This window comes from Trichosurus vulpecula, chromosome 3, assembly GCF_011100635.1.
Source record: "Trichosurus vulpecula isolate mTriVul1 chromosome 3, mTriVul1.pri, whole genome shotgun sequence".
Classification (NCBI taxonomy): Eukaryota; Metazoa; Chordata; class Mammalia; order Diprotodontia; family Phalangeridae; genus Trichosurus; species Trichosurus vulpecula.
In genome coordinates this window covers 2,064,097-2,085,008 of record NC_050575.1, presented here as the reverse complement: position 1 = coordinate 2,085,008, position 20,912 = coordinate 2,064,097, and the positions used below count along the sequence as shown (strand labels likewise).

At 45.3% G+C, this 20,912-nt stretch overlaps 1 protein-coding gene and 1 long non-coding RNA gene across 4 annotated transcripts in view; one reads left to right on the top strand and one right to left on the bottom strand.

The window, feature by feature from the left end:
* Positions 1 to 909: 909 nt before the first annotated feature.
* SIL1 (SIL1 nucleotide exchange factor) overlaps positions 910 to 20,912 on the bottom strand; it is a 268,621-nt gene continuing 248,618 nt past the window's right edge. For all 3 annotated transcript variants that reach the window (XM_036750497.1, XM_036750495.1, XM_036750496.1), the window contains 3 exons: positions 4,392 to 4,488; positions 3,927 to 4,091; positions 910 to 1,386 (listed from right to left, as the gene is read on the bottom strand). In XM_036750497.1, the coding sequence (XP_036606392.1) occupies positions 1,033 to 1,386; positions 3,927 to 4,091; positions 4,392 to 4,488 (616 nt within the window). In that variant the 3' untranslated portion in view covers positions 910 to 1,032. The remainder of the gene's footprint in view (positions 1,387 to 3,926; positions 4,092 to 4,391; positions 4,489 to 20,912) is intronic.
* Positions 12,357 to 19,860, top strand: LOC118843092. Its single transcript, XR_005009896.1, has 3 exons — positions 12,357 to 12,735; positions 15,009 to 15,274; positions 18,557 to 19,860. It is a non-coding gene; the product is annotated as an uncharacterized LOC118843092 (long non-coding RNA).

The window sequence follows — 20,912 nt, the reverse complement described above, 5'->3', positions numbered from 1 at the left end:
CTTGCCCAAGGTCACACAGCTAGTCAGTGTGCCAAGTGTCTGAGGTCGCATTTGAACTCAGGGCCGATGCTGTGCTCACTGCGCCACCCAGCTGCCCCAATCTCGGAACTCTTAAGACCATACACTCTCTGAAGGCAGCCTTCTTATCTGTGAAACGGGGATAATAAAACTGGCGAGTGTGTGTCCTATAGGGTGACTGTGAAGAAAGGTCTCTGCTAACACGGGAAGTGCCACAGAAATCTAACTGCTGATTATTTACAGAGCTGAAAGCCAAGGCTTGGAACGACTCTGGATCTGGGTCGTCCGAGGGGGTGGGGCTGGGGGTGGACGCGGCATATCCTGCTGGGCAGCGGGCAGGGCTAAGTCTGTGGTGCTGAGAGGAGCTAGCCCGGAGGGGAGCGAACCTTATGACTTGGCCAGGTGTGGCAATACCGTGTCCAAACCAATGTCCACAAGGCCAGAAAAGAGTCACTGTCCTCAGTACCGGCCTCGCCGACTTTCAATACCTGATCGTTTGGCCTAGGAGACAGCCACCTTTTAGGTGTCCTGGAACCTCAGACAGTCTGATGAAGGGTGTGGATACCTTCTCAAAAAATAAGGTTTCTAAATGCATAAAATTACGACGAAGGAGACCCAATGTATAAAAAATAGTGACCCTAAACACTTTTCCCTTTCCATTTCTCAGACTGCCTTAAAATCTGTCCACAAACCCCTTGGGGGTCCCAATTTCAGACCCCCCGGCTTAACCTGATTTAGCAACATTATATATAAGGCCCTCTGCTCCATGGTTTTCCCTCTTCATCCCAACCCTGGTCCTTGGCTCTGCGCTCTCCCGTGCGGATGGACCTCTACCATGTGATGATACCTAGATCAGAGCCGTCAAGAAGATTAAAAAGACAAACAAACAGCCACCTCTCAACACCTCCATTTAATGGACAGTACAGAGTCAGCAGGATGCTTCAATGGCGGTGCTGGAAGTCTTCCCTCCATCCACAAGAGCTCCTCTGAAGCCACCACTCCCCGAGGGGGAGCTCATCGAAGCTCCTGGATGAAGCCATCGATGGTGCCTAGCATCTCCTGGAAGTAGCCATTCTCCTCCCCATCCTGCTGCTCCAGAGCAGCCAGCTCCTGGTACTCGTCCCGTAAGCCCTGGAGGGTGCTGCCGAGGAGGATATCTTGGCGGTAACGGTCCCGACACGGGCTGAGGAGGGCACTCAGAGTCCGGAGCACTTTCTCCCGCATATCATGCTCAGGCAGCCCCAGCAGCCCCGAAACAATGCCACACCAGCCTTGCTCCTGCAGTCCTGGCATGAGCTCCACCTGGCGGTACTGCTGCACCTTCTCCTCAGGGGGATCCTGGCCACATTCAGCACTCTCCACCAACATCTGTGCCAGAGGGGAGGAGGAAAAGCAGAAAGGGACACAGAGTCAGTGCCAAGGCCCAGATAGCCAAGGCATCAAAGTCAAGGTGAAATATGGGGAAATTTTACATTTGTAAGGCCAAGCGGGCAAAAAACCGGAAAAAAAAAAGTCCATTTATAAGCAAGAGAGAATTGTGAATCTGAACATGACCAATTTAAAAATAACATGCTGCCCTTCACACACAGAGATGTGCCACTGACTCCCATCCACCCCCAGTGATTTGTCCAAGAATTTAGACTAGTTTACCCCGATGTAATCCCGTGGGCACATGCTCAGGCGTGAGCTAGCTAGCTGGGCCACAGAGAGAGGAAGCTCAGGCTGTATGAGCAAAAGGCTTCCAAATCCCCCCCTCCTCCCTGCCCTATACCCCCACCCCAGGGGAGGGAGCTCGACATAAGGAATGGGGGTGGGGGTGCTGAGTGACCTTGTTCTTCAGGGCCAGAAGATCCTGACAATTGCCAGCTCAATGTCAGAGCCAGAAAAGGAGGGTGAGGAGGGGAGGGGTGTGGGAAGGGGGGGTGCCTTTAAGAACCAACCCCTGGGCTCAGATGGCCACCTCCTGTGATAATGACTGTGTACACACTTTATTAATTAGATTTGAATACCACATGTCTATTTGCTATTATGGAAGATTCTAGCGTCTCCAGCTTCAGTTGAGAGCAGTTCTACCAGGCAAGGCAAAACGCAGGGAGGAGGACAAGCAAGGGGGAGCCCGGAGGTGCCCGTCCTCGCTGACTGGGGGAAGGAGGAGGAACGTGGCCTCTTGGGCTCAGTAGTGCTCTTCTCTCCTGCTCAAGAAGCATAGGGCTTGACTCAATCAAATGACCCAGAATGGAGTGTGTTAGAGAGAGGGCCCTCCCTGGGAGGAGCCCCTCAGAGAACTGTGGCCATTCTCTGGACGGCCTGAGTTCTGATCCACTGGCCCACTTCACTCTGGTGTTTATTCATGTATTTCTGAGACTTTAAAATGGCAAATTAAGAATCACGTCCAAGGCCTGGGTCTCCAAGCCTCCTCTATAACTCACTCAGATACATCACAGGCTCATCAAGTCGGATCTGGAGCTGGACTAGACCTTAGAAGCCAATGAGGCCCACCAGGGATGTTAAATGACACACCTAATGTCACCGAGCTGGTAAGAATCCCAACCTCTGGGGCCTGTGGAGGCCAGCACACAGAGGGACTGCACAGTCAAACTCCCCCAGCCCCTGGAACAGAACAGCACTTCAGGGAGCACATTCTGAAGGCCTTCAATCTTTCTTTCACAAACCCATCCAAAATATCCTCCTCAGGCCTCAACGGGGCAGTCACGGAACACTGATTAAGTTCCCTCCTGGGGGGGCAGAAATAGAAACCCAAGAAGGAAAGTGAGGAGTGGGGATACTGGGGGTGAGGGAGGGGTGGCTGAGCATCCAAGGACAAAGGAAGGAATCCTGGTGGCTCTATTCCTAAAGTGGCCAGGAGTGGGGGAAGACAGGACAGAGGAGGCCCCATCTTAGCGTGGAGCGGCCCTTGTACACCAAATAGGCGGGGTTGCGGATGTGGGGACTCCCTCCCCGTCAAGCACTGACTCACTTGGCTCAGATGTAGCCTACAGGACTTGAAAAGCAGACTGACCCTTCAAAAGTTGACTGCCCCTAATTTTCCACAGCTCATCTAATGAGGCTTATAAGAAAAGTCTTGCCTTCAAATATGCTGAAATTCTCTGGCAGCTACAGGCCTTTGGCTGGGCCCTGATTCCTTGCATACCACTGAGAGGCTCCTGACATGGGGAACCTCAGCACGGACCCTGTAACACCAACGGGTTATTTCTCCAAGTGTCCTTGGCTTACTGTGCACCCTCTGTTATAGAGCCCTTTCAAACAAAAGCAAGAGAAGAGAGACTGGTATGGGAGGAATGACATTTGGGAGGACCCTGAGAGAACATCTAATGTGCCAATAAGGAGGCAAGGCAGCTAAGCTGGCAGAGGAGAGAGTGCAGGATGGCAGGTGCCAGGCCTGGAGTCAAAAAGAACTGAGCTCAATGTGGCCTTAGACTGTGTGACCCTGGGCAAGTAACATAACCTCTGTCTGCCCGAGTTCTTCATCTGTAAAATGGAATGATAACCACAACTTTCTCTCAGGCGTGTTGAGATTCAAACAAGATAATCTGTATAAAGCGCTCTGCATATCATAAAGTACCGTATAAATGTGCGTTGTTATAAGAAACTGAGGCCCAGAGACAAGAAGTCACTTGCCCAAGATCCCACAGTAAAAACTGACCCCAAAGGGGCAGCTAGGTGGCACAGTGAGTAAACACTGGCCCTGGAGTCAGGAGGACCTGAGTTCAAATCCAGCCTCAGACACTTGACACACTTACTAGCTGTGTGACCTTGGGCAAGTCACTTAAACCCAATTGCCCTGCCTTCCCCCCTCAAAAAAAACCTGATCCTGAGTCCTGGGGTTCCCCTGTGTCATGTGCCTCGGTATAAAGTGGAAGGAGATCCGAGCTGGGGACGAAGCTCACCTTTTCAGTAACCAAGTCATAAAGCAGGGTGACCACACGCACGGCCAACATCTCCATGCCTTTCTCATGGACCAAGCTCCTCAGGACCTGCAAGCCGCCGAGCTTCAGGAACTGCTGCTGGGCATAGGGAAAGTGCCGAAGGAGCGAAGACAGTGCAAACAGCACCTGCATGACAGAGGGGCCGAGGTGAGGAGGCCAGGGGCAGGGCAAGGGTGAGGCCAGCGGGGGCAATGTCAGGGCTCAAGGGTTGGCACAGATCTCCTAACTGTGAGATCTTGGTGGGAAGAACTGCACCAGCTCCCCAACAGGTCCAGAACATCACCCTCATAGCACACACTGAAAATCGGGGCAGGCCCACACCTCCCCAACCCAATACTTCCTAAGCACATGCTGCTTCTGCCAGATGCCAAATCTCCCCCTCCTCACCACTGAGGACAAAGCCAGAAGGAGACAGGGATGAGGTACCTTTTTCTTCACAGCCAAAGGATGATCAGTTGCCAGGATGACCAGCAGCTTCTGGAGGGCACCACCTTCTATGGCCTCAACCTGGACTTTGGGGTTACTGTAAGGGGAGAACAGAGGAGAGGATGACTTCTCCATTTCTTCACGTGTCCAGAGCAGCCCTCCCACCCAACTGACCACTAAGTAAACAGGAATCAAGTCGATTCATCAACAAACATTTATTAAGCACCTAGGGTATACCAAGCACTGTTAGACCCTGGGGAAACATCAAAGATTGAAACAATCACTACTCACAAGGAGCACACATTTTAACATATACTTACATGTGGTTAAATCACACACATGTGTACAACATACTGGAAACATAAAATGAATAAATACAAATATATAAAAAGCAGTTAAATATAAGGCGGGTTATGAAGGGAGGCCCTGGCTGTTTAGGAGCTTGGGAAAGACTTCATGCAGAAGATGGAGCCCAGGCAGCATCTTAAAGGAAGAGAGAGATTGTGAAGTAGAGGTAAGGAAGGAGGACTAGGCATGGGGGATGGAGTGTGCCAAAGGCCTAGGGATGAGAGATGGCCAGTCATGAGGGAGTGAGGAATAGAGAGAAGGCCACTGAGGCTAGACTGTTGAGGCAGAGCCTACATCTTTCATGCTGTAACTTTTGGGGCAAGGTCTGAAGAGACCAGGGCCTGGATGTCCTGGTGCCCACCAAGGGAGGCAACAGAGAGTATGGGCCAACCCTCCAGGCGTCCCTCTACCCCAATGAATCAAAAAGACCACGTGTTTAATCAAAGCAAGAGCTAATGAGGGCCCTCTCAGCCACCCTGTGCCTGAAGAATGCTCACCCAACACACGTCGGGAAAGAGAACAGCCAGGCTGAGTGATTTACATGGACAGCAAACACTATTTTCTGAGGAAGGGGCACCATTTGGAAATGCCACCAAGGAGCCTCATCATTTATTGTCCTTTGGAATACAGAAGCAGAGAGAAGGCACTTTAAGAGACAGCATACAAGCTCTCTGTTCTAGCCTATAAATCTGCTAAGAAGGAAATTCTGGGCAGAGGACAGGAGAAGTTCTCAGAGAAGGGAAAACTGGTGTGGCACACCCTGAAAATGGGACCGGAGAACAGAAAGAGAGTTACTAGGATTTCCTGGTTGGTGGGGATGGGAAGGTTAGGAACCTCACCCCTCAACTACAATCTTGGGTGTCTTACTGTCACACGCACACATATCCCTTTGGCTCTTTGCCATAGAACAGCAATAAAAGTATTTTCCATACCTCTCTCACAGGGTTCTTTTTGAGAATAAAAGCAAATAATATGGGAAAACACTTTGGAAATTATAAAATGCCTTACAAATATCCGTGGATCGGCCAGAGAATGATGGGAGGGAGAGGGAGAAGCAGCGACACAGGACCTGTGACTTCTCTGGTCTGTGGAACAGCTTCTCACCTCCGTCTAGGCCGATTTCATGGGCCCAAATGCCCCTCCCTGACACTTTCCAAAACCCTGTTTATCACGTAAGACCAGTTTACAAACCACCTCCTCCACAAAGCTGTCCCTCTCCATCAAGAACGATTTCTCCCTCTGGGTTCCCCAGGCACTTTGTTTTTACTTCTACAGCACATATCACACAGCCTTGTCACACAATTACTTATGTGTGTACAGGATCATAAAACGTTATAACTTATGAAACATAACAATCACACCAACTTGCACTGTGCTTTAAGGCTTACCAAACGTACCCCTCAAAACACGCATGTGAAGCAGGAATACAAAGAGAGTTAACTCATTTGTTGGAAAGCGGTAAACTCTAAAACAGACAACAGCTTGCTTGAGGTCACACAGCTCTTCAGTACCGAGTAAGGATTGGGAGTCACAGGCCCCTCCACAGAGGTCACCTATTCCAGTGGAGGCCCAATGTCACAGAACTGGGCCCTCAGTACAAGTCTGACTCAGGAAACACCAGCGGCTCTCCTTTCCCTCTAGAATAAAATTAATTCCCCAGCCATTTAATGGCTTTCACACCCTGGCTCCAATTTCCCTTCACTAATTCCAGGCATGCTGGTCAGCTTGCCTCTCCTGCTCCAGGTATACAACATTCTTTATCTCACATAGGAATCAAAGTGGATCCATGGGGCAGCAACAGGACTCCACCCCACCCTGCCCCCATCACTGAATGGCTGCACTCATAACACTGTCTCCTCTCTCTAACCCAGCTTATAGATAAACCAGAGCTGTCTTTGCATAGGCCTGGAATGTAAACTCTCCTCCCTCTCCCTCTGCTTCTTGGAATCACAAAGTCTGTTCAGGTCTCAGCTCAGATGTCACATCTTAAAGCCTTTCCAGATCCCTGTGGCCCTGATTTCCTTCACTGTCTGTGCACACGCACCCTCATACATGGAAGTGTGCAGACATACATATACATATAGAGCAATGCATTCAGATCTACTTCTCTGAGTTCCTGTAGTTTCTTCTGAAGAGAATATAAGCTCCTCCAGGGCAGGGCCCCGTCACTCACCCAGACCCATAATCAGCACCACCGCCACCTGATGCTCACACCTACCCCTACGCTACCAGGCCAGTCTGATTCTAACTCGACACACAAAAGGCCTCTCTGTCCTTTTAGGTCCAGACCTGGAAAAGATGTCATCTTCCAACCAAGCTGCAGAGGAGAGGCAGGATGCAACTGCCTGCCATCTATAGAAAGAAGAAAGGGAAGAGAAGGCCCGACCCCAAGAGGCATATGAAATGATGCTGCCAGTTACTTCCTTCTGACTATTTCGAAAGGAAGAATCTCTTGCCAGGACAGCACAGCTCATTTATCCCAAAGGCCTTAGAAAGGAGATTCTGACCAAGGAAGGACACGTGGAGGAGAAAGGAGGCTGATCTGCCATCTTCCCACTTAGAACGCCCTTTCAAATCTAGACTCTGCAGTCCCAGTCAGACAGAACCAGCATAGAAGAAATGCAGGGGGGACAAACATGATTAAGGAGTTAGAGAAAGATTCAGGGAGATGGATCAAACCAGTCGATTAGATCTGGCTAAAGAAAAGGGTGTGGTAGAAAAAAGAGAAGAGAAGAAAAAATAGTATTTGGCTCTACAGTTACTCAAAGACTGTATTAAGAGTGATTTCCTCAGGCAGTCTGAAGGGGAAAAGAATGGAAGTAAATAAAAGGGAGTATGGGATTTTTACATGTATTATCAAAGTGATTAGCACACGCAGCAATGGCTTTTTCAGTGACTTATCCTGCTTGGTCTGCTGTGGCTGGGATGGGGCACAGAGGTGCCTCACAATAAGAAAGGGACTCTGCGGGCAGGAGCTGGCACAGAGTGTGCCAAGAACCTTTTGAACGAACCTCTCTGGGAGGCTGAGGTAAAACTGTCCTGCCTTCCCTGGATCTCAGCCGGCATTTCCCAGTGCTCGGATTCCCGAGAGTCCGTGGCACACGCTCAGTCCCTGAACAAGCAAAGCCAACATGATCCAACACAGACTATTTGGTTTTTGCCACACAACTGCAGAAATGTTTACAAATGAGGCATCTCTTCAACAGCAAACAGAAAAGCAACGATCGTGGGACGGTCTAAGGCTGAAAACGACAACACTGAAATACTTAGTTTAAAGGACTTGGAAGTCATATAGACGACAGAATTCTTCTGCTGTAGAACACACGTAATAAGTCCTCAAAATATCCTTTGTTTGCTTGGGTTTTGCTCAGATGTTTAAGGATTTTGACAGTTTAAATACGGTGAACAGTATGGCGAACCATCCAAACACTTGTATTGCCGGTGTTTGCAGTGATCTCTGTAAACGGTTAGTTGTGAAAGGCAGGCACGAGCATCAAAGAAACCCCACTGCCCAAGAGTGCAACGCTGCTTGGGTGGCTAACACTATTATCATAGATTGTCTCATGTTGAAACCGCACAGTTTTTCTGGTACCACGTATTGCTTCTGGACACCACAGCTACCAGACAAGGGTTTGAAATGGCCATGCAGATTCATCATCTCTGCTCGGTTACAGGAATCTCTATTTGTACATGTTCCAAAGAGGGATTTGAAGAGAGAAAATTCATCCTTTCCTTCAGTACTGAAACATGAAGGCTTTCTTGCTTTGTGCCCCTTGACCTACCACATGGGACAAGCTGGTTGAACAAGAGGAGCTAATGATTTATTGAGCTCTCTAAGAACCACCACCTACCAGGGCTTATGGAGGAACCTGGTACCAAGAGGCGGGGAGAAAGACATTCTTTTTTAAGTTCTGAGACTGAGCAATAAGCTAGTCAACACATACCAATCCACTACATATGCCTACTGAGTCAGGCATTAGGCGCTAAGGCTTAAAAGTGGAGAGGGGTGATCAACCCAAAGAGGCCAGCTTCTGGGCTAAGAACTCACTATTTCACAAAAACTGCTGGGAATGATGGGAAATGGTAGGGCAGAAACTGGGCACAGACCAATATCTTACAATATACCGTATACCAAAATAAAGTCAAAATGGGTTCATGACTTAGGAATAAATGCTGATATGATACTATAAGCAATTTGGGAGAGCAAGGAATAGTTTACCTGTCAGATTTATGGCAAAGCAAAGAATTCATGATACAACAAGAGATAAAGAGCATTATAAAGTGCAAAATGGATAATTTTGATTATGCTAAACTGAAAAGTTTTTGTATAAACAAAGCCAATGCAACAAAGATTAGAAGGGAAGCAGAAAATTGGGAAAAAAAATCTTTACAACCAGTGTCTCTGATAAAGGCCTCATATCTAAAATATACAGGGAACTGAACCAAATTTATAGGAATACAAGTCACTCTCCAATTGAGAAATGGTCAATGGACATGAACAGGCAGTTTTCAGAGGAAGGAATTAAAGATATCTATAGGCATATGAAAAAATGCTCTAAATCACTACTGATTAGAGATATGCAAATCAAAACAACTCTTAGATACCACATCTCTCCTGCCAGGTTGGCTAAAATGACAAAATAGGAAAACCATAAATGCTGGAGAGGATGTGGGAAAATTGGAACATTGCTACATCATTGGTGGAGTTATAAACTGATCCAGCCATTCCGGAGAGCAATTTGGAACTATGCCCAAAGGGCTATAAAAATGTACATACCTTTTGACCCAGCAATACCACTTCTAGGGCTGTATCCCAAAGAGATCACACAAGTGGGAAATGGACCCGTATGTACAAAAGTATTTATACCAGATCTTTTTGTGGTGGCAAAGAACTAGAAATCAAGAGGATGCCCATCAATGGGGAATGGCTGAATAAGTTGTGGTAGATGAAAGTAATAGAGTACTATTGTGCTAGAAGAAATGATGGGCAGGCAGACCTCATTATAACTTGGAATGACTTATATGAACTGATACTGAGTGAGGGGAGCAGAATCAGGAGATCATTATACATGACTGCAGACACACGGTATCTGTAAGGACTAACTTTGATAGACTTGACTCCTCTCGTCAACACAAGGTTCAAAGACAGCTCCAAAAGACTCATGATGGAAAAAGCCATGCATACCCAGTCTGAATGCAGATGGAGGCAAACTATTTGCTCTCTCTTTTTCCTTTCATTTCTCCTCTCTCACGATTCATTCCATTGGTTATAATTCCTCTTTACAACTGGACTATTATGAAAACAAGTTCAACGAGAAGGTAAATGTAGAACCTACATTGGATTACATGTCGTCTTGGGGGGGAAGCAGGGAGGGGAGGGAGGGAGGGAGAGAAAATCTGGAACCCCAAAACCTATGGAAATGAATGTTGCAAACTAAAAATAAAAAAATAAATAAATCGAAAATAAATAAATAAATAAAAACATGGAGAAGAGGAAAAGCCCCTGTACTGAAGACTTGAAATATCTTGGGTTGCTGAAGGAACACGTGTTCTTTTTGGAAAACGAGGAGAAAGCAAGCAGAGGACTTTGATGACTTGACTTGAAGGAAGAAATATTCAGCACGCTAGCTCACTGTGGCAGTAACCTTCTTCACGATGTAATTTTCTTTGCCAAAGTGGTTAGCCTGGGGAAAAGTATCGAGGAAGGAGCTTCAGTCTGGTGGAGATAACGAGAATATGAAGGGGAAATGGAGATTACGTTTAGTCGTGCCTGCTGACCATGACCTTCTTCAACCTCTTGCAGTACTTATTTGGGGAATGCTCAAAAGAATTCTCCATCAGTACATATTCCAATAAAATTTATAACAGTCACACACATTTAGTATAAGTTAAGTAAAAGTTACAGCCCAAGTGATAGACAGAATCAGTCAATAGGTATTTATTGAGCACTTACTATGTGCCAGGGATACAAAGAGAGGAAAAAACCATGGTCAGTGATCTCGAGGAACTCACCATCTAGAGGGCGAGACAAAATTCATACAACTACAGACATAGGATACAGGGAATAACGATGGTACGGACCAGGAAACCTCACAGACGATGGCATCGAAGCTGAGTCTTGAAAGAAGCTACAAGACTGATGTTAAGGAGGGAGGGCACATTCTGGGCACAGAAAATAGCCCATGAAAAGATACTGAGAGATGTTTGAGATTGGAAAATTTCAGTGTCTGGGGAACATCAGAGTATGTAGAGGGGAGCAAAATGTAAGAATGGAACGGGAAGGGCTTTAAAAGCCAAAGAGAGGATTTTACATTTGTTCTTGGTGGTAACAGGAAGTCACAGGAGTTTTATGGTGTTGGGGGGAGTGACACCATCACAGCCATGTTTTAGCTTCTTGGCAGCTGAGTGGGATTGGAGCGGGAGAAGACCAGGCCAGAAGACCAACTACTGCCTATACATCAGGGGATGAAAGCCTGAACCAGCAGACAGCTGGGTAAGATGTGGTGAGGGTAGAAATGGCAAGTCTTGGCAACAAGCAGGGAGTGTGACTAAAGACAAGGAGGTGGAGCAGGGCTGTGATGGCACCTGGCTGGAGCACAGCTGGGTGATGGGGAAGATGACAGTAATAGGGAAGACAGGAAGACAGGAGGACTGAAGGGAAGAGATAATGTGCTGTTTGAAAATGATGACTTGGAGATCTGAATGTCCAGAAGGCAGGTGTTTGATGCAAGACTGGAAATCAAAATCCAGAGAGCTGGATAAACAAGAATTGAGAATCATATGCAGAGCTAATTGAGCCGAGAAGAATGGACACGATGCTCAAGTGAGATGGCATAAAAGCTCTCCCTCTGCACTAGTCATCCCCCTGCCACATTCTGCAGAGAATCCCTCTCTTCTTCCACGTCACAGCTCAAGAGGCACCTCTGACATGAGGCATTCTGGATTCCCAACAGCTCCTCCTCCTCCTCAAAATGCTGTGGATTTAACAGCTTTTTAATTTGTACTTGTTCTTGTTATAAAGACTAGGCCTGGCAGTCTTGAGACCACCGCGACAGTTTTCCATTAAAGTAGGCTGTAAGCTTATAGAATATATTCCTGGAAAAACACTGACAATAACATCTTTTGAAGGTTGGTACAGCTGTGTCCCCCAAATAATATTTTGTCTACTGCCAGCTTGTTTTTCTCCCTGATAACAAACCCCTCAAAATAGTACTTTGCCTTGGCTCCTGATATGCAACTCAGCCAGCTACGGCGGGGTGGGAGGGTGGTTACCCAGAATCATAGTGTAAGAACCTCACCCTCAGAGCACCCCTTTCTGCTGAATGAACCTCTGTCTTTGTGCTTCCCGAGGCAGCACTGCTCTTTATGTGAGACAAGTCTAGGTCCCCTTTCCTGTTTCCCCTTCCCCCTCCTCCCCACTGCCTGCAATAAAGCTTGGCACTGAACTGACTCCTATCGTGGTACATTATTTTCAGCATCTGAACTCATTAAGGGGTTATTTTCCCCAACGTCTCCGGCTGGCCCACGGGCCTTTCCTTATATGTGCACAGGGCACTCACAGAAGGACTTAACCCACTGAGAGCCACACCCCACACTGGAGAAGGAGGGCACCGGGAACCCAGCTGTAAAGAGCAAGGGTCACTGGGGAACCCTATGTCGTCCCAGAAGGAGCTCCCTTGTGTCAGAGGGCTGTCTCCAAACAGCCCTTTATATTATTTACTCTGAATATACGTATACACACATCTGTGGTGTTCATCACTGACAGAAGACAAGCTTCTAGAAAGAGCGGCTGCTTCATCATTTTTTTGTGTGTCCCTAGTACCTCGTCCAGTGCCTGGCACATAGTAGAGGTGCTTAATAAATGCTTACTGACTGGATGTTCTGGTGAAGAAGACAAATTCGGATTAATCTGAGGAAACCTGCTCTACCAGAAAACTGAACAGAGCAATGCCTTCTACCTTCTCGAAGGAGGAATGGACCGCAGGTGGGGAATAAGGTACAAAATTGCAGACGTAGTCAATGGACTGATTCATTTTCATTCAACTGTACATACTCTTTGTTACAAGGGAGAGGATTCTATAAAAGTTAGGAGAAAAGAGGAGATATGTCATTGGAAAGTAAGAGGTTTCAAGAGATATCAATAAAGCATTTCCCTGGAAAAATAGATCAAGACGGAGGGGTGGGTCAGAGATTTTTATATTAATAGCCTGGAGAAGAAGCATATGTGACTGGAGAAAAGGGCCTTACTGAGATCAAAATGTATTATGATGGTGGGAGAGAGATAATGTTAAACTATATGATAATTTCCCATAATGGGAGGCAAGTAAAAACTTCCCATTTTCAAATAAAATATTGAGAATCATATCTGCAGAACCTATGATGTTTCTGAGGTGGCGTATAAATGGCCCACTGTTGAAATTATTCTGACACCAAATAATTAAAAAGTTACAGTAATAAAATAGTTAACAGCAAAATGTAAATGGTTTGTTTAAGATCCAGTGATTGTTGCTTTTTTCAAAAGAGAAATCTCTACAGCTTGAATAGAGGGCAACAAAAGATTTGACAATTTAGTGCCTGGTAAAACCTGTCTATCTGAATTTTAGATCACAACTCAAAAGGAAAAACATTAAAACAATTAAAGTGCAAGTGACAAATACACAGCAGTTTTTGGCTGCCTGCAAATGGGGCCTAGATACAACATAAAATGTGGTTCAGGGTGGAGCTGACCAGGCCAAACAGATTCCACTGGTAGCGCTGGGGCAGAGTCTTTGGTCCTGGGGTATCACAGGTGCCCGAGTGCATCACCCTGGTGCAGGGGAAGGATCCTGTCTCTGGAGTCAGAGGGCTTGGCTGGGGGGGTGGGGCGGGGGGCGGGGGGGAGCATGTTTCCATCTGTCTAGACAGTATATTGTAGGACCTCTGAGTCTGTTTTCCACATCTATAAAATGGGAGGGGGTAGAAGAGCTCTTAGAAGACTGGGAGGCTGGAAGACTGCTGAGTTCCCTTCCAGATCTAAGTCTAAGGTTCAGTGACATCTGGGAAAGGAAAAGATTTCATTACATGAGCCACGGAGAGAAATGGCAGATCACAGAATGAGTTTAACCACCATGTAGATGGCCTTCCTTCGGTCCAGCCCAGAGTAACAACTCCTAATGACCTCCTCATGTCATGTGTCTTTGTCATCTGCTGCCTGGGTTAGGTTTCTCTCACCTTCACTTTAGGCATTTGGGGGAAGTTGTATCCATGCTGACCTTCATGCTATAGTGTAACCACAGTGTGGCTAGCAGCTGCTAGCAGAGCTAGCACCAACACACAGGAGGGCTGCTAGCACAGATTCTTTGATCTGCTTTTCTAAGGAAAGCAACTTTAAGGGGTTAACAATCTCATGTTAATCAAACATGTGTGTGTGTGTGTGTATATACATATATACATATACATATATATATACATATATATATATATATATATATATATATATCTCACTTAATTAGGGGGAAAAGCCAGCACCCTGAACTTCAGAGAAATGCAAATAGAAATTACAAATAGAAAATATCAACAGACAGGCTTTGTCTGATCAAGACATCATGTACATAGTCACCAAAAAGAGAAGCACCAACATCTGGGTTTTCTTCAAAGTCGGGGGTGGGGGTGAGGGGCGAGCTCTTAACAGCTACCCAGAGTCTCCACACCAACACCCTTCCAGTGAGTAAGAGCCCCAAACAAAATGCTAACCTCTGAGTTTATGTACCCTTCTTAGCACCCAAAGGCTTCACGCCTAACCAGCAAAAGGGTGTGGGTCTGGGGCTTTGTACCTAGTAAGGTTTAATCAAAGGCATTTGATTACTTTAGCATTCCAAAAGGGAAAACAGTAAAAAAAAAAAAAAAGTCCCACCTTAATTAGTATTACATATAGTTTCTCAGGAACCATCCCTTCACAAAAACTAAGTGATAACTGGCTGACTGATATTAGGAAGGAGCACACAGAATGGGGACTTGTGAGCAAGGATCCTATGGAAACTGGGGACCCATCGAGCCAGTGCAATGAGTGGAGAGACAAAGGCCAGAATGGCTATGATAAAGGACACTCATCTTTCTATGAACTCAGAGGGCTTCTCTTCTGATTCTAACTGTTGTTCCTGAACAAAATACCCTCTACGAAATTCCCAATTTGAGCTTCTGTTTGAAAACCTTTCCTGAGTGGAAGCCCACAACTGTTAGGAAATCTTCCCTAAAAGGGAAGCACTGCAACCTTCAATGTGCTCTTCCTAGGTCTGTCCTCTGAGGCCAAGCCTCCAAATACCTGAAGACTTTTGGGATATCCCTAAAGTCAAAGAGAGGCTGTAAGGATGAATGGATTCAAAGCTTCCAGGTTTTCGATAAACATCATCTGCTACACAAGGGGCATTCCTAGCATCCAGGACTGAGGAGATGATCGCCCCACTGTGCCCTGACCTGGTCAGACTGTAGCAAGAGCAGTATGGACAATTCTGAGAATATCTGAGGAAGGACAGGAATGAGCTGGAGAGAGTCCAGAGGTAAGTCCTCAGGGTGGCAAAAAGCTCTAAGATCATGTTATACAGGAATGACTTGGAGGATGGGGAATGTGTAGCTGGTATTAGCAAATGTGAGATGATGACTATCATTGGTGACAACTAAAGAGTTATCATGGGGAGAGGGATGAAGCTTCTGCTTGGGCCTGCAGGGCAGAACAAGAAGCAAGGTATGTAAAGGAGCAGATTTAGGCTTGATTCAAAGAAGAAATTCCTAACAATTAAAACCATCCCAAAATGGAGAGAAAGATTACCCCTCACCAGAAGTCTCTAAGCAAAGGCTGCGTGACCCCTTATTAGGTATACTGGAGAGAGGGTACAGATTGGACTAAATGGTCAAGCAAGCCTGAATCCTCACATTAATTTCCAAGACTCTCTCACTGCCCTCCGCTCTCTCAGTTACTTCCTGACTAGGCTGTCTGTTCCTGCCAGTCATACCCAACTTTACATTACCTGAACATAGCGTTCTTTGGCCATTCCATTCCTGAGCTTTAGATATTCATACATATAATATATACAATGCTTTCTTTCAGTTTATGTTCATCTATATTGTATCCTATTCTTCTATACAAGGATCTAGGCCATTCCTAATTAACCATTTATTTCTCCCTTTCTAAGGGTCAGTTTTCCCATCCAAAAAAAAACAAGGAAGACAGATTTAATTAGATCTACAGCCCCCTCTTATACTGGAGCCTTTGAGAAAATGAAGTATATGGCTGTCAAGTGTTTCTTTTTCTATACGTTTATGTTTTTTACATGTATCCTGTCTTCTCAAATTAACCTTTAAATCCCTACTATTTCTTCTCAAATACCCTGCATATAGTGCTTCTAAATTCCCGGTGCTGAAGGAGTATCTGAGACAGCAAGAGAGAGTAAGTAGAAAGCAGATCCACAAGGCATTAGCACACCTGGATGCCAGCCTGGCTCCACACAGACCACATAACCGTGGCTTCCTCATCTGTAATATAAGACAATGATACCAGTTCTGCCTGGCACACAGGCTAATACTGAGGACCCCATGACAGAATGGATGGGATGGGAAAATACTCTGAAAAAGTACAAAATGCTGCTGCACCTAAGAGATCAAAATGATCAGGCTAGGAAGCTTTTTGTACCTCAGAGAAGGGCATGGGATCTGATCACACCTTTCTTCATTTTCTGATAAACTGTATAGACTGATTTAAGATTGTATCAGAATATCTCTAAGGTACACATCTGTCCTGTCCAGGAAAAGTCTATTGGCAGTGGCCTGAGTCAGAACTAAGACTCTTAGACCAAGGCCTTGAGAATCACTGTCAAGAAGATAAAAGACCTCCCAATAAATCTGAGCCCTACATGGGCATGCTGATCAAAATACAATAAAGAAAAAAGCAAGAAATCTGACAGAAGGAAAATGAGGATTCAGTGGGGGACAAAATACAACAATCTTCTACAGAAGATGAGAAGCATAAAAGGGATGTTAGATGTTCAAAAGAGCCAAATGTCAGAGAGACATAAAAATAAGTGAAGAAAGACAAAGTGTGCCCATCAATGCCGTGATGCCCTCAGTCTAACGACAGCGACGGCAAGGAACGGTAATGCCCTGAAGACTAAAACCCACTAACCCATGACACGGCAGGCTAAAAAGGACTAAACTGGGAAAGTCAGGGGATAGTCAGCCAATAAGCATTTATTAAGAAAGAAAAAGGGAGGAGGGAAGAAACAGAGACTGGAGAACGAAGGAGGGAAAGGGACAGAGAGAGAGAGAAAGAGAGAGCGAGCGGGGTGGGGGGGGGGGGAGGGAGAATGAACACTTGCAGAACAAAGAGAAGGAAATAACGAAGAAAAAAAGCTACCTGGAGATGCTTTTAAGGTATTTTTAATACCTGTATGAAACAAATCCACAGGACTTCAATACAAGCTTTGGCTAATGAGGAAGAAAAGAGACTTTTTGGCTACATAGGGGGATATCTGTGTATTCCACACATCTGGAAGGAAAGAGGCAACTTGAAAAGATTTCCAGTTTTAGGGATACCAGAATCAGAGGGTAACAGATCTTTAAAGGAGAAAAAGGAATCAACAAATGTGAACATTTTCTTATCCAAAGAAGGCCATTAGATGATTTTATGGAAAACAATGAATCTATTACATACAGCTTGTTTTATAGGCATATTTAATTTAATGTAGCAACACCAGCACTGCTCTACTGAAGTACATTCCCTTCTGAATTTTCATTGATGCTCTTTTCTTTCTTTTCGTCTTTTTTTATACCACCATTGTTACCCAACTCATAATCCCCCCCAAAAAAGCCCTACCTTGTAACGAATAAGTATAGTCAAGCAAAACAAATCTGTGTTGTATTGATCAAGTCTGAAAATGTATGCTTTATTATGAACCTATAATCTATCATCTCTCTGCCAAGAGATGGTTGGGATGCTTCTTCATCAGCCCTGTGGAGTTCTAATTGGTCACAGCATGGCTGACAGTTCTGAAGTCCTTAGAGTTCCTAAGCATTTTTCCTTTACAAAGTTATGATTATTGTGTAAATTTACGTTCTGTTTTTGCTCCCCTCATCAGTTCACACAAGCCTTCTGGGATTTCTTTGCCTTTTCCCCTTCTATAACCACTTATGACAAAATATCATTCCATCACATTTTTATACTATCATTTGTCTAGCCATTATCTGATTGACAAGCGACAGTTCCAGTTCTTTGGTGCTATAAATATTTTTGTACATAGAAGTCTTTTCGAAGATGCATGCCCTTGACCTCTTTGGACTATGTGCTTCATAGTGATATTGACAGGCCAGAGTGTATGCACAGCTCAAGGAATTCTGGTGTTTTAATTTTTGGTGTTCAATTCCAAATTTCTTTCCAAAATATTGAACCAAATCATAGTTCCACTACCAGTGTATTAGAGAGTTTGTCCTGCCACCTCCCATCCACGAACTGCCATTACTCCTTTTTTGTCACCTTTGCCAATTTCATGAGCATGAGGTAACCGTGACAATGGTTTTAATTTGCATTTCTTTTTTAACTAGTGGTCTGGAACATTTTTTCATGTGGTGTGGATAACACGGATTTCTTCCCTTTACAACTTCTTGTTCATACCCTTTTGACCACAATTCTACAGGAAACTGAGTTTTTTGTTCTCATATATCTTGGATATTGGACCTTTGTCAATAGAAATTTGTAATTTTAAACGCATTGCTTTTGTTTGTGTAAAGACTTTAATTTTACATATTCAGAATTGTAAATGCTATCTCTTCTCCTTCCCATGTCTGTGAAGCGTCTCCTTCGCTTTACCTTTTCCATCCAGGTTACACACGCATCTAGAGTTTCCGGTGCTCTACGGTGAGACGTTCTAGACCTCATCTCCCCCAGTCAGACCTCCAGTGTTAAGGGCACTTTCCATGTTAGTGCTTGGTGAGTGCTCACATGAGGAGTCTGTCACGCCGAGGACTTGGAACACTTTGCTGCTGTGGCCATTTGCTTCTGGGTCTAATGTAACTAAGCTGTTTCACTGGTACCAAAGAGCTTTGCAGCATATTTTGAGATGTGGCACTTACTCAGCCCTTTTCCTTTCCCTTCTCTTATTCCATTATTTCCTTTAACACTCTGGACCTTTTGTGCCTCTGGAGAATTTCGCTGTAATATCATACCATTCTATAAGCTTATACTTTGGTAGTTTGATTGGAATGGTACGGAATCTGCAAATTAATCTAAGTATTGCTGTCACTTTTAATCAGATGAGCACAACCCTGCCATGAGCAATTAATTTCTCTCCTATTATTTAAGTCTGTCTTTGTTTCTATAAAGAATGTTTCGTGGCTGTATTTATACTATTCCTGTGAGAGTCTTGGTAAGCAATTTTGAATGGAATGTCTTTTTTTTTTTAATCTCTCTGTTGGGAGGCTGATTAATGGCCATGGACTTCCAACCCCTTCTCTTTTTAGGCCTCCCATGACTAAACTGAAAGCACTTTAAGGTCGGGGCCTATTTTTCAACCTGTTTTTATATCCTTTACATTGCCTCCATTACAGGCACAGCAGACATTTAACACATGCTTGCCCTTTTTTCTTTCCTTCCACATGAGTATATTCTAAGAGGACATTAAAGTTCACATGGATTTAAGATGGAGACAAAGTACCCCAAACTGTCCACTCCCCAAGGGGTTTCTCTTGTGATTTCTTTCTCGGCTTGGTCTGTACCCTGATCTCCTAGATCAGGTTCTTATCTTTACAATGAAGGATGCTAGCTGCCTATTGCTTCTAGAATCAAATACAGACCTTCCTGTTTGACACGAAAACCCAGTCCCAACCTAAGCAAGTGGCTTAAGTAACCATGACTGCCTCTTTCTGCACTCTCTAGTCCAGGCCGCCACTTGCTGTGATTTCTCACACCTCCATCCTTCACCTGGATCTCCTCTGAAAGGCACGCTGTCCTTCCCTCTGACTCACAAAATGCCTAGCAGCCTTCAAGGCCACTTCCTGCAGGAGGCATATCCTGATCCCCCTAGTCATGGGGACCTACTTGTATTGGGAATCAAGATGGGCTCTTAGCACTTACTCAACCAAGTGCCCTTGAAGAGTGTGGCCTTTATTTCCTTGATTAAATTAGGAGTCTTTGATGACCTCCTTGCCTCAAGGGAAAGCCCAGTTTACATGGGTTTGAGTGACATGTTTGTGACATCAGAGGCTTTTAGACCACGTGGGTTTAAGTTGCATTTTTGTGACTTTTTTAGGTCACATGGGTGAGTTGCATGTGTGACTCACCTTTGACCCTGAAGAAGATATATAAACCCAGAGGTTGGCTTTCTCCTTTGGAGCTCTGAGCCACAGCGGGAGTGGCGTGTGACTCTGGGCCAGCTGTTGTTATGAGCTCCCTGGCTTTGGAGAAAACTCAGATGTTGATGTTTCTCTGGTAACTGTATATTGTGATTTTGTCGGACGGAAATCTGTCTGTTGATTTGTGTTTATTTGCTCTGAAGCTCAGGGTGCTGGCTTTTCCCGCTGAGCTGAGTGAATGATATTTGTATGCTGGATTAAAGATTGTTAACCCCTTAACGTTGCTTTCCTTAATAAAGCAGATCAAAAGGACCTGGGCTTGCCGCGTTCTTGTTGTTGGGCTCGTGTTGGTTTTTCACCCCCACAGCAGCTGCTAGACGGATTATTGCAACACTATCCCACTCAATTACCTTGCAAACCATCGTGTATGTTCACATGCATGAACGTTACTTCTTGTGCCCCCTGTGGGATGTAAACTCCTTAACGGCAAGGGGGTGCTTTTCTTTTTTGCCATGCATCACCAGCAGCAAAAAGTAGCTAAATAAATGCTTTCTGATAGACTGACTGATGGCAAATACATAACCTAGTGTCATGACTCGTCATGCTCCTAATCTGAGAGGTCGGAGTACCGACAAAGGAACTGGGTGCCATGTAGTTAATGGACACGATATACTCAGGCTGGGCACCGTACTTAACCTCAGTGGGCCTTGCAATCTTCTCCAGATAGCCCTTCTACAGTCTAGCGGCACAGACACTGAGAGCTCCACCCTGACTGGCCCTGGCCAAGATGGTACAGCTGGTAAAATTACTTCATGCTATTTCCCCATCTCGCCACAGAGATGGCTTTCACGTTGCTCT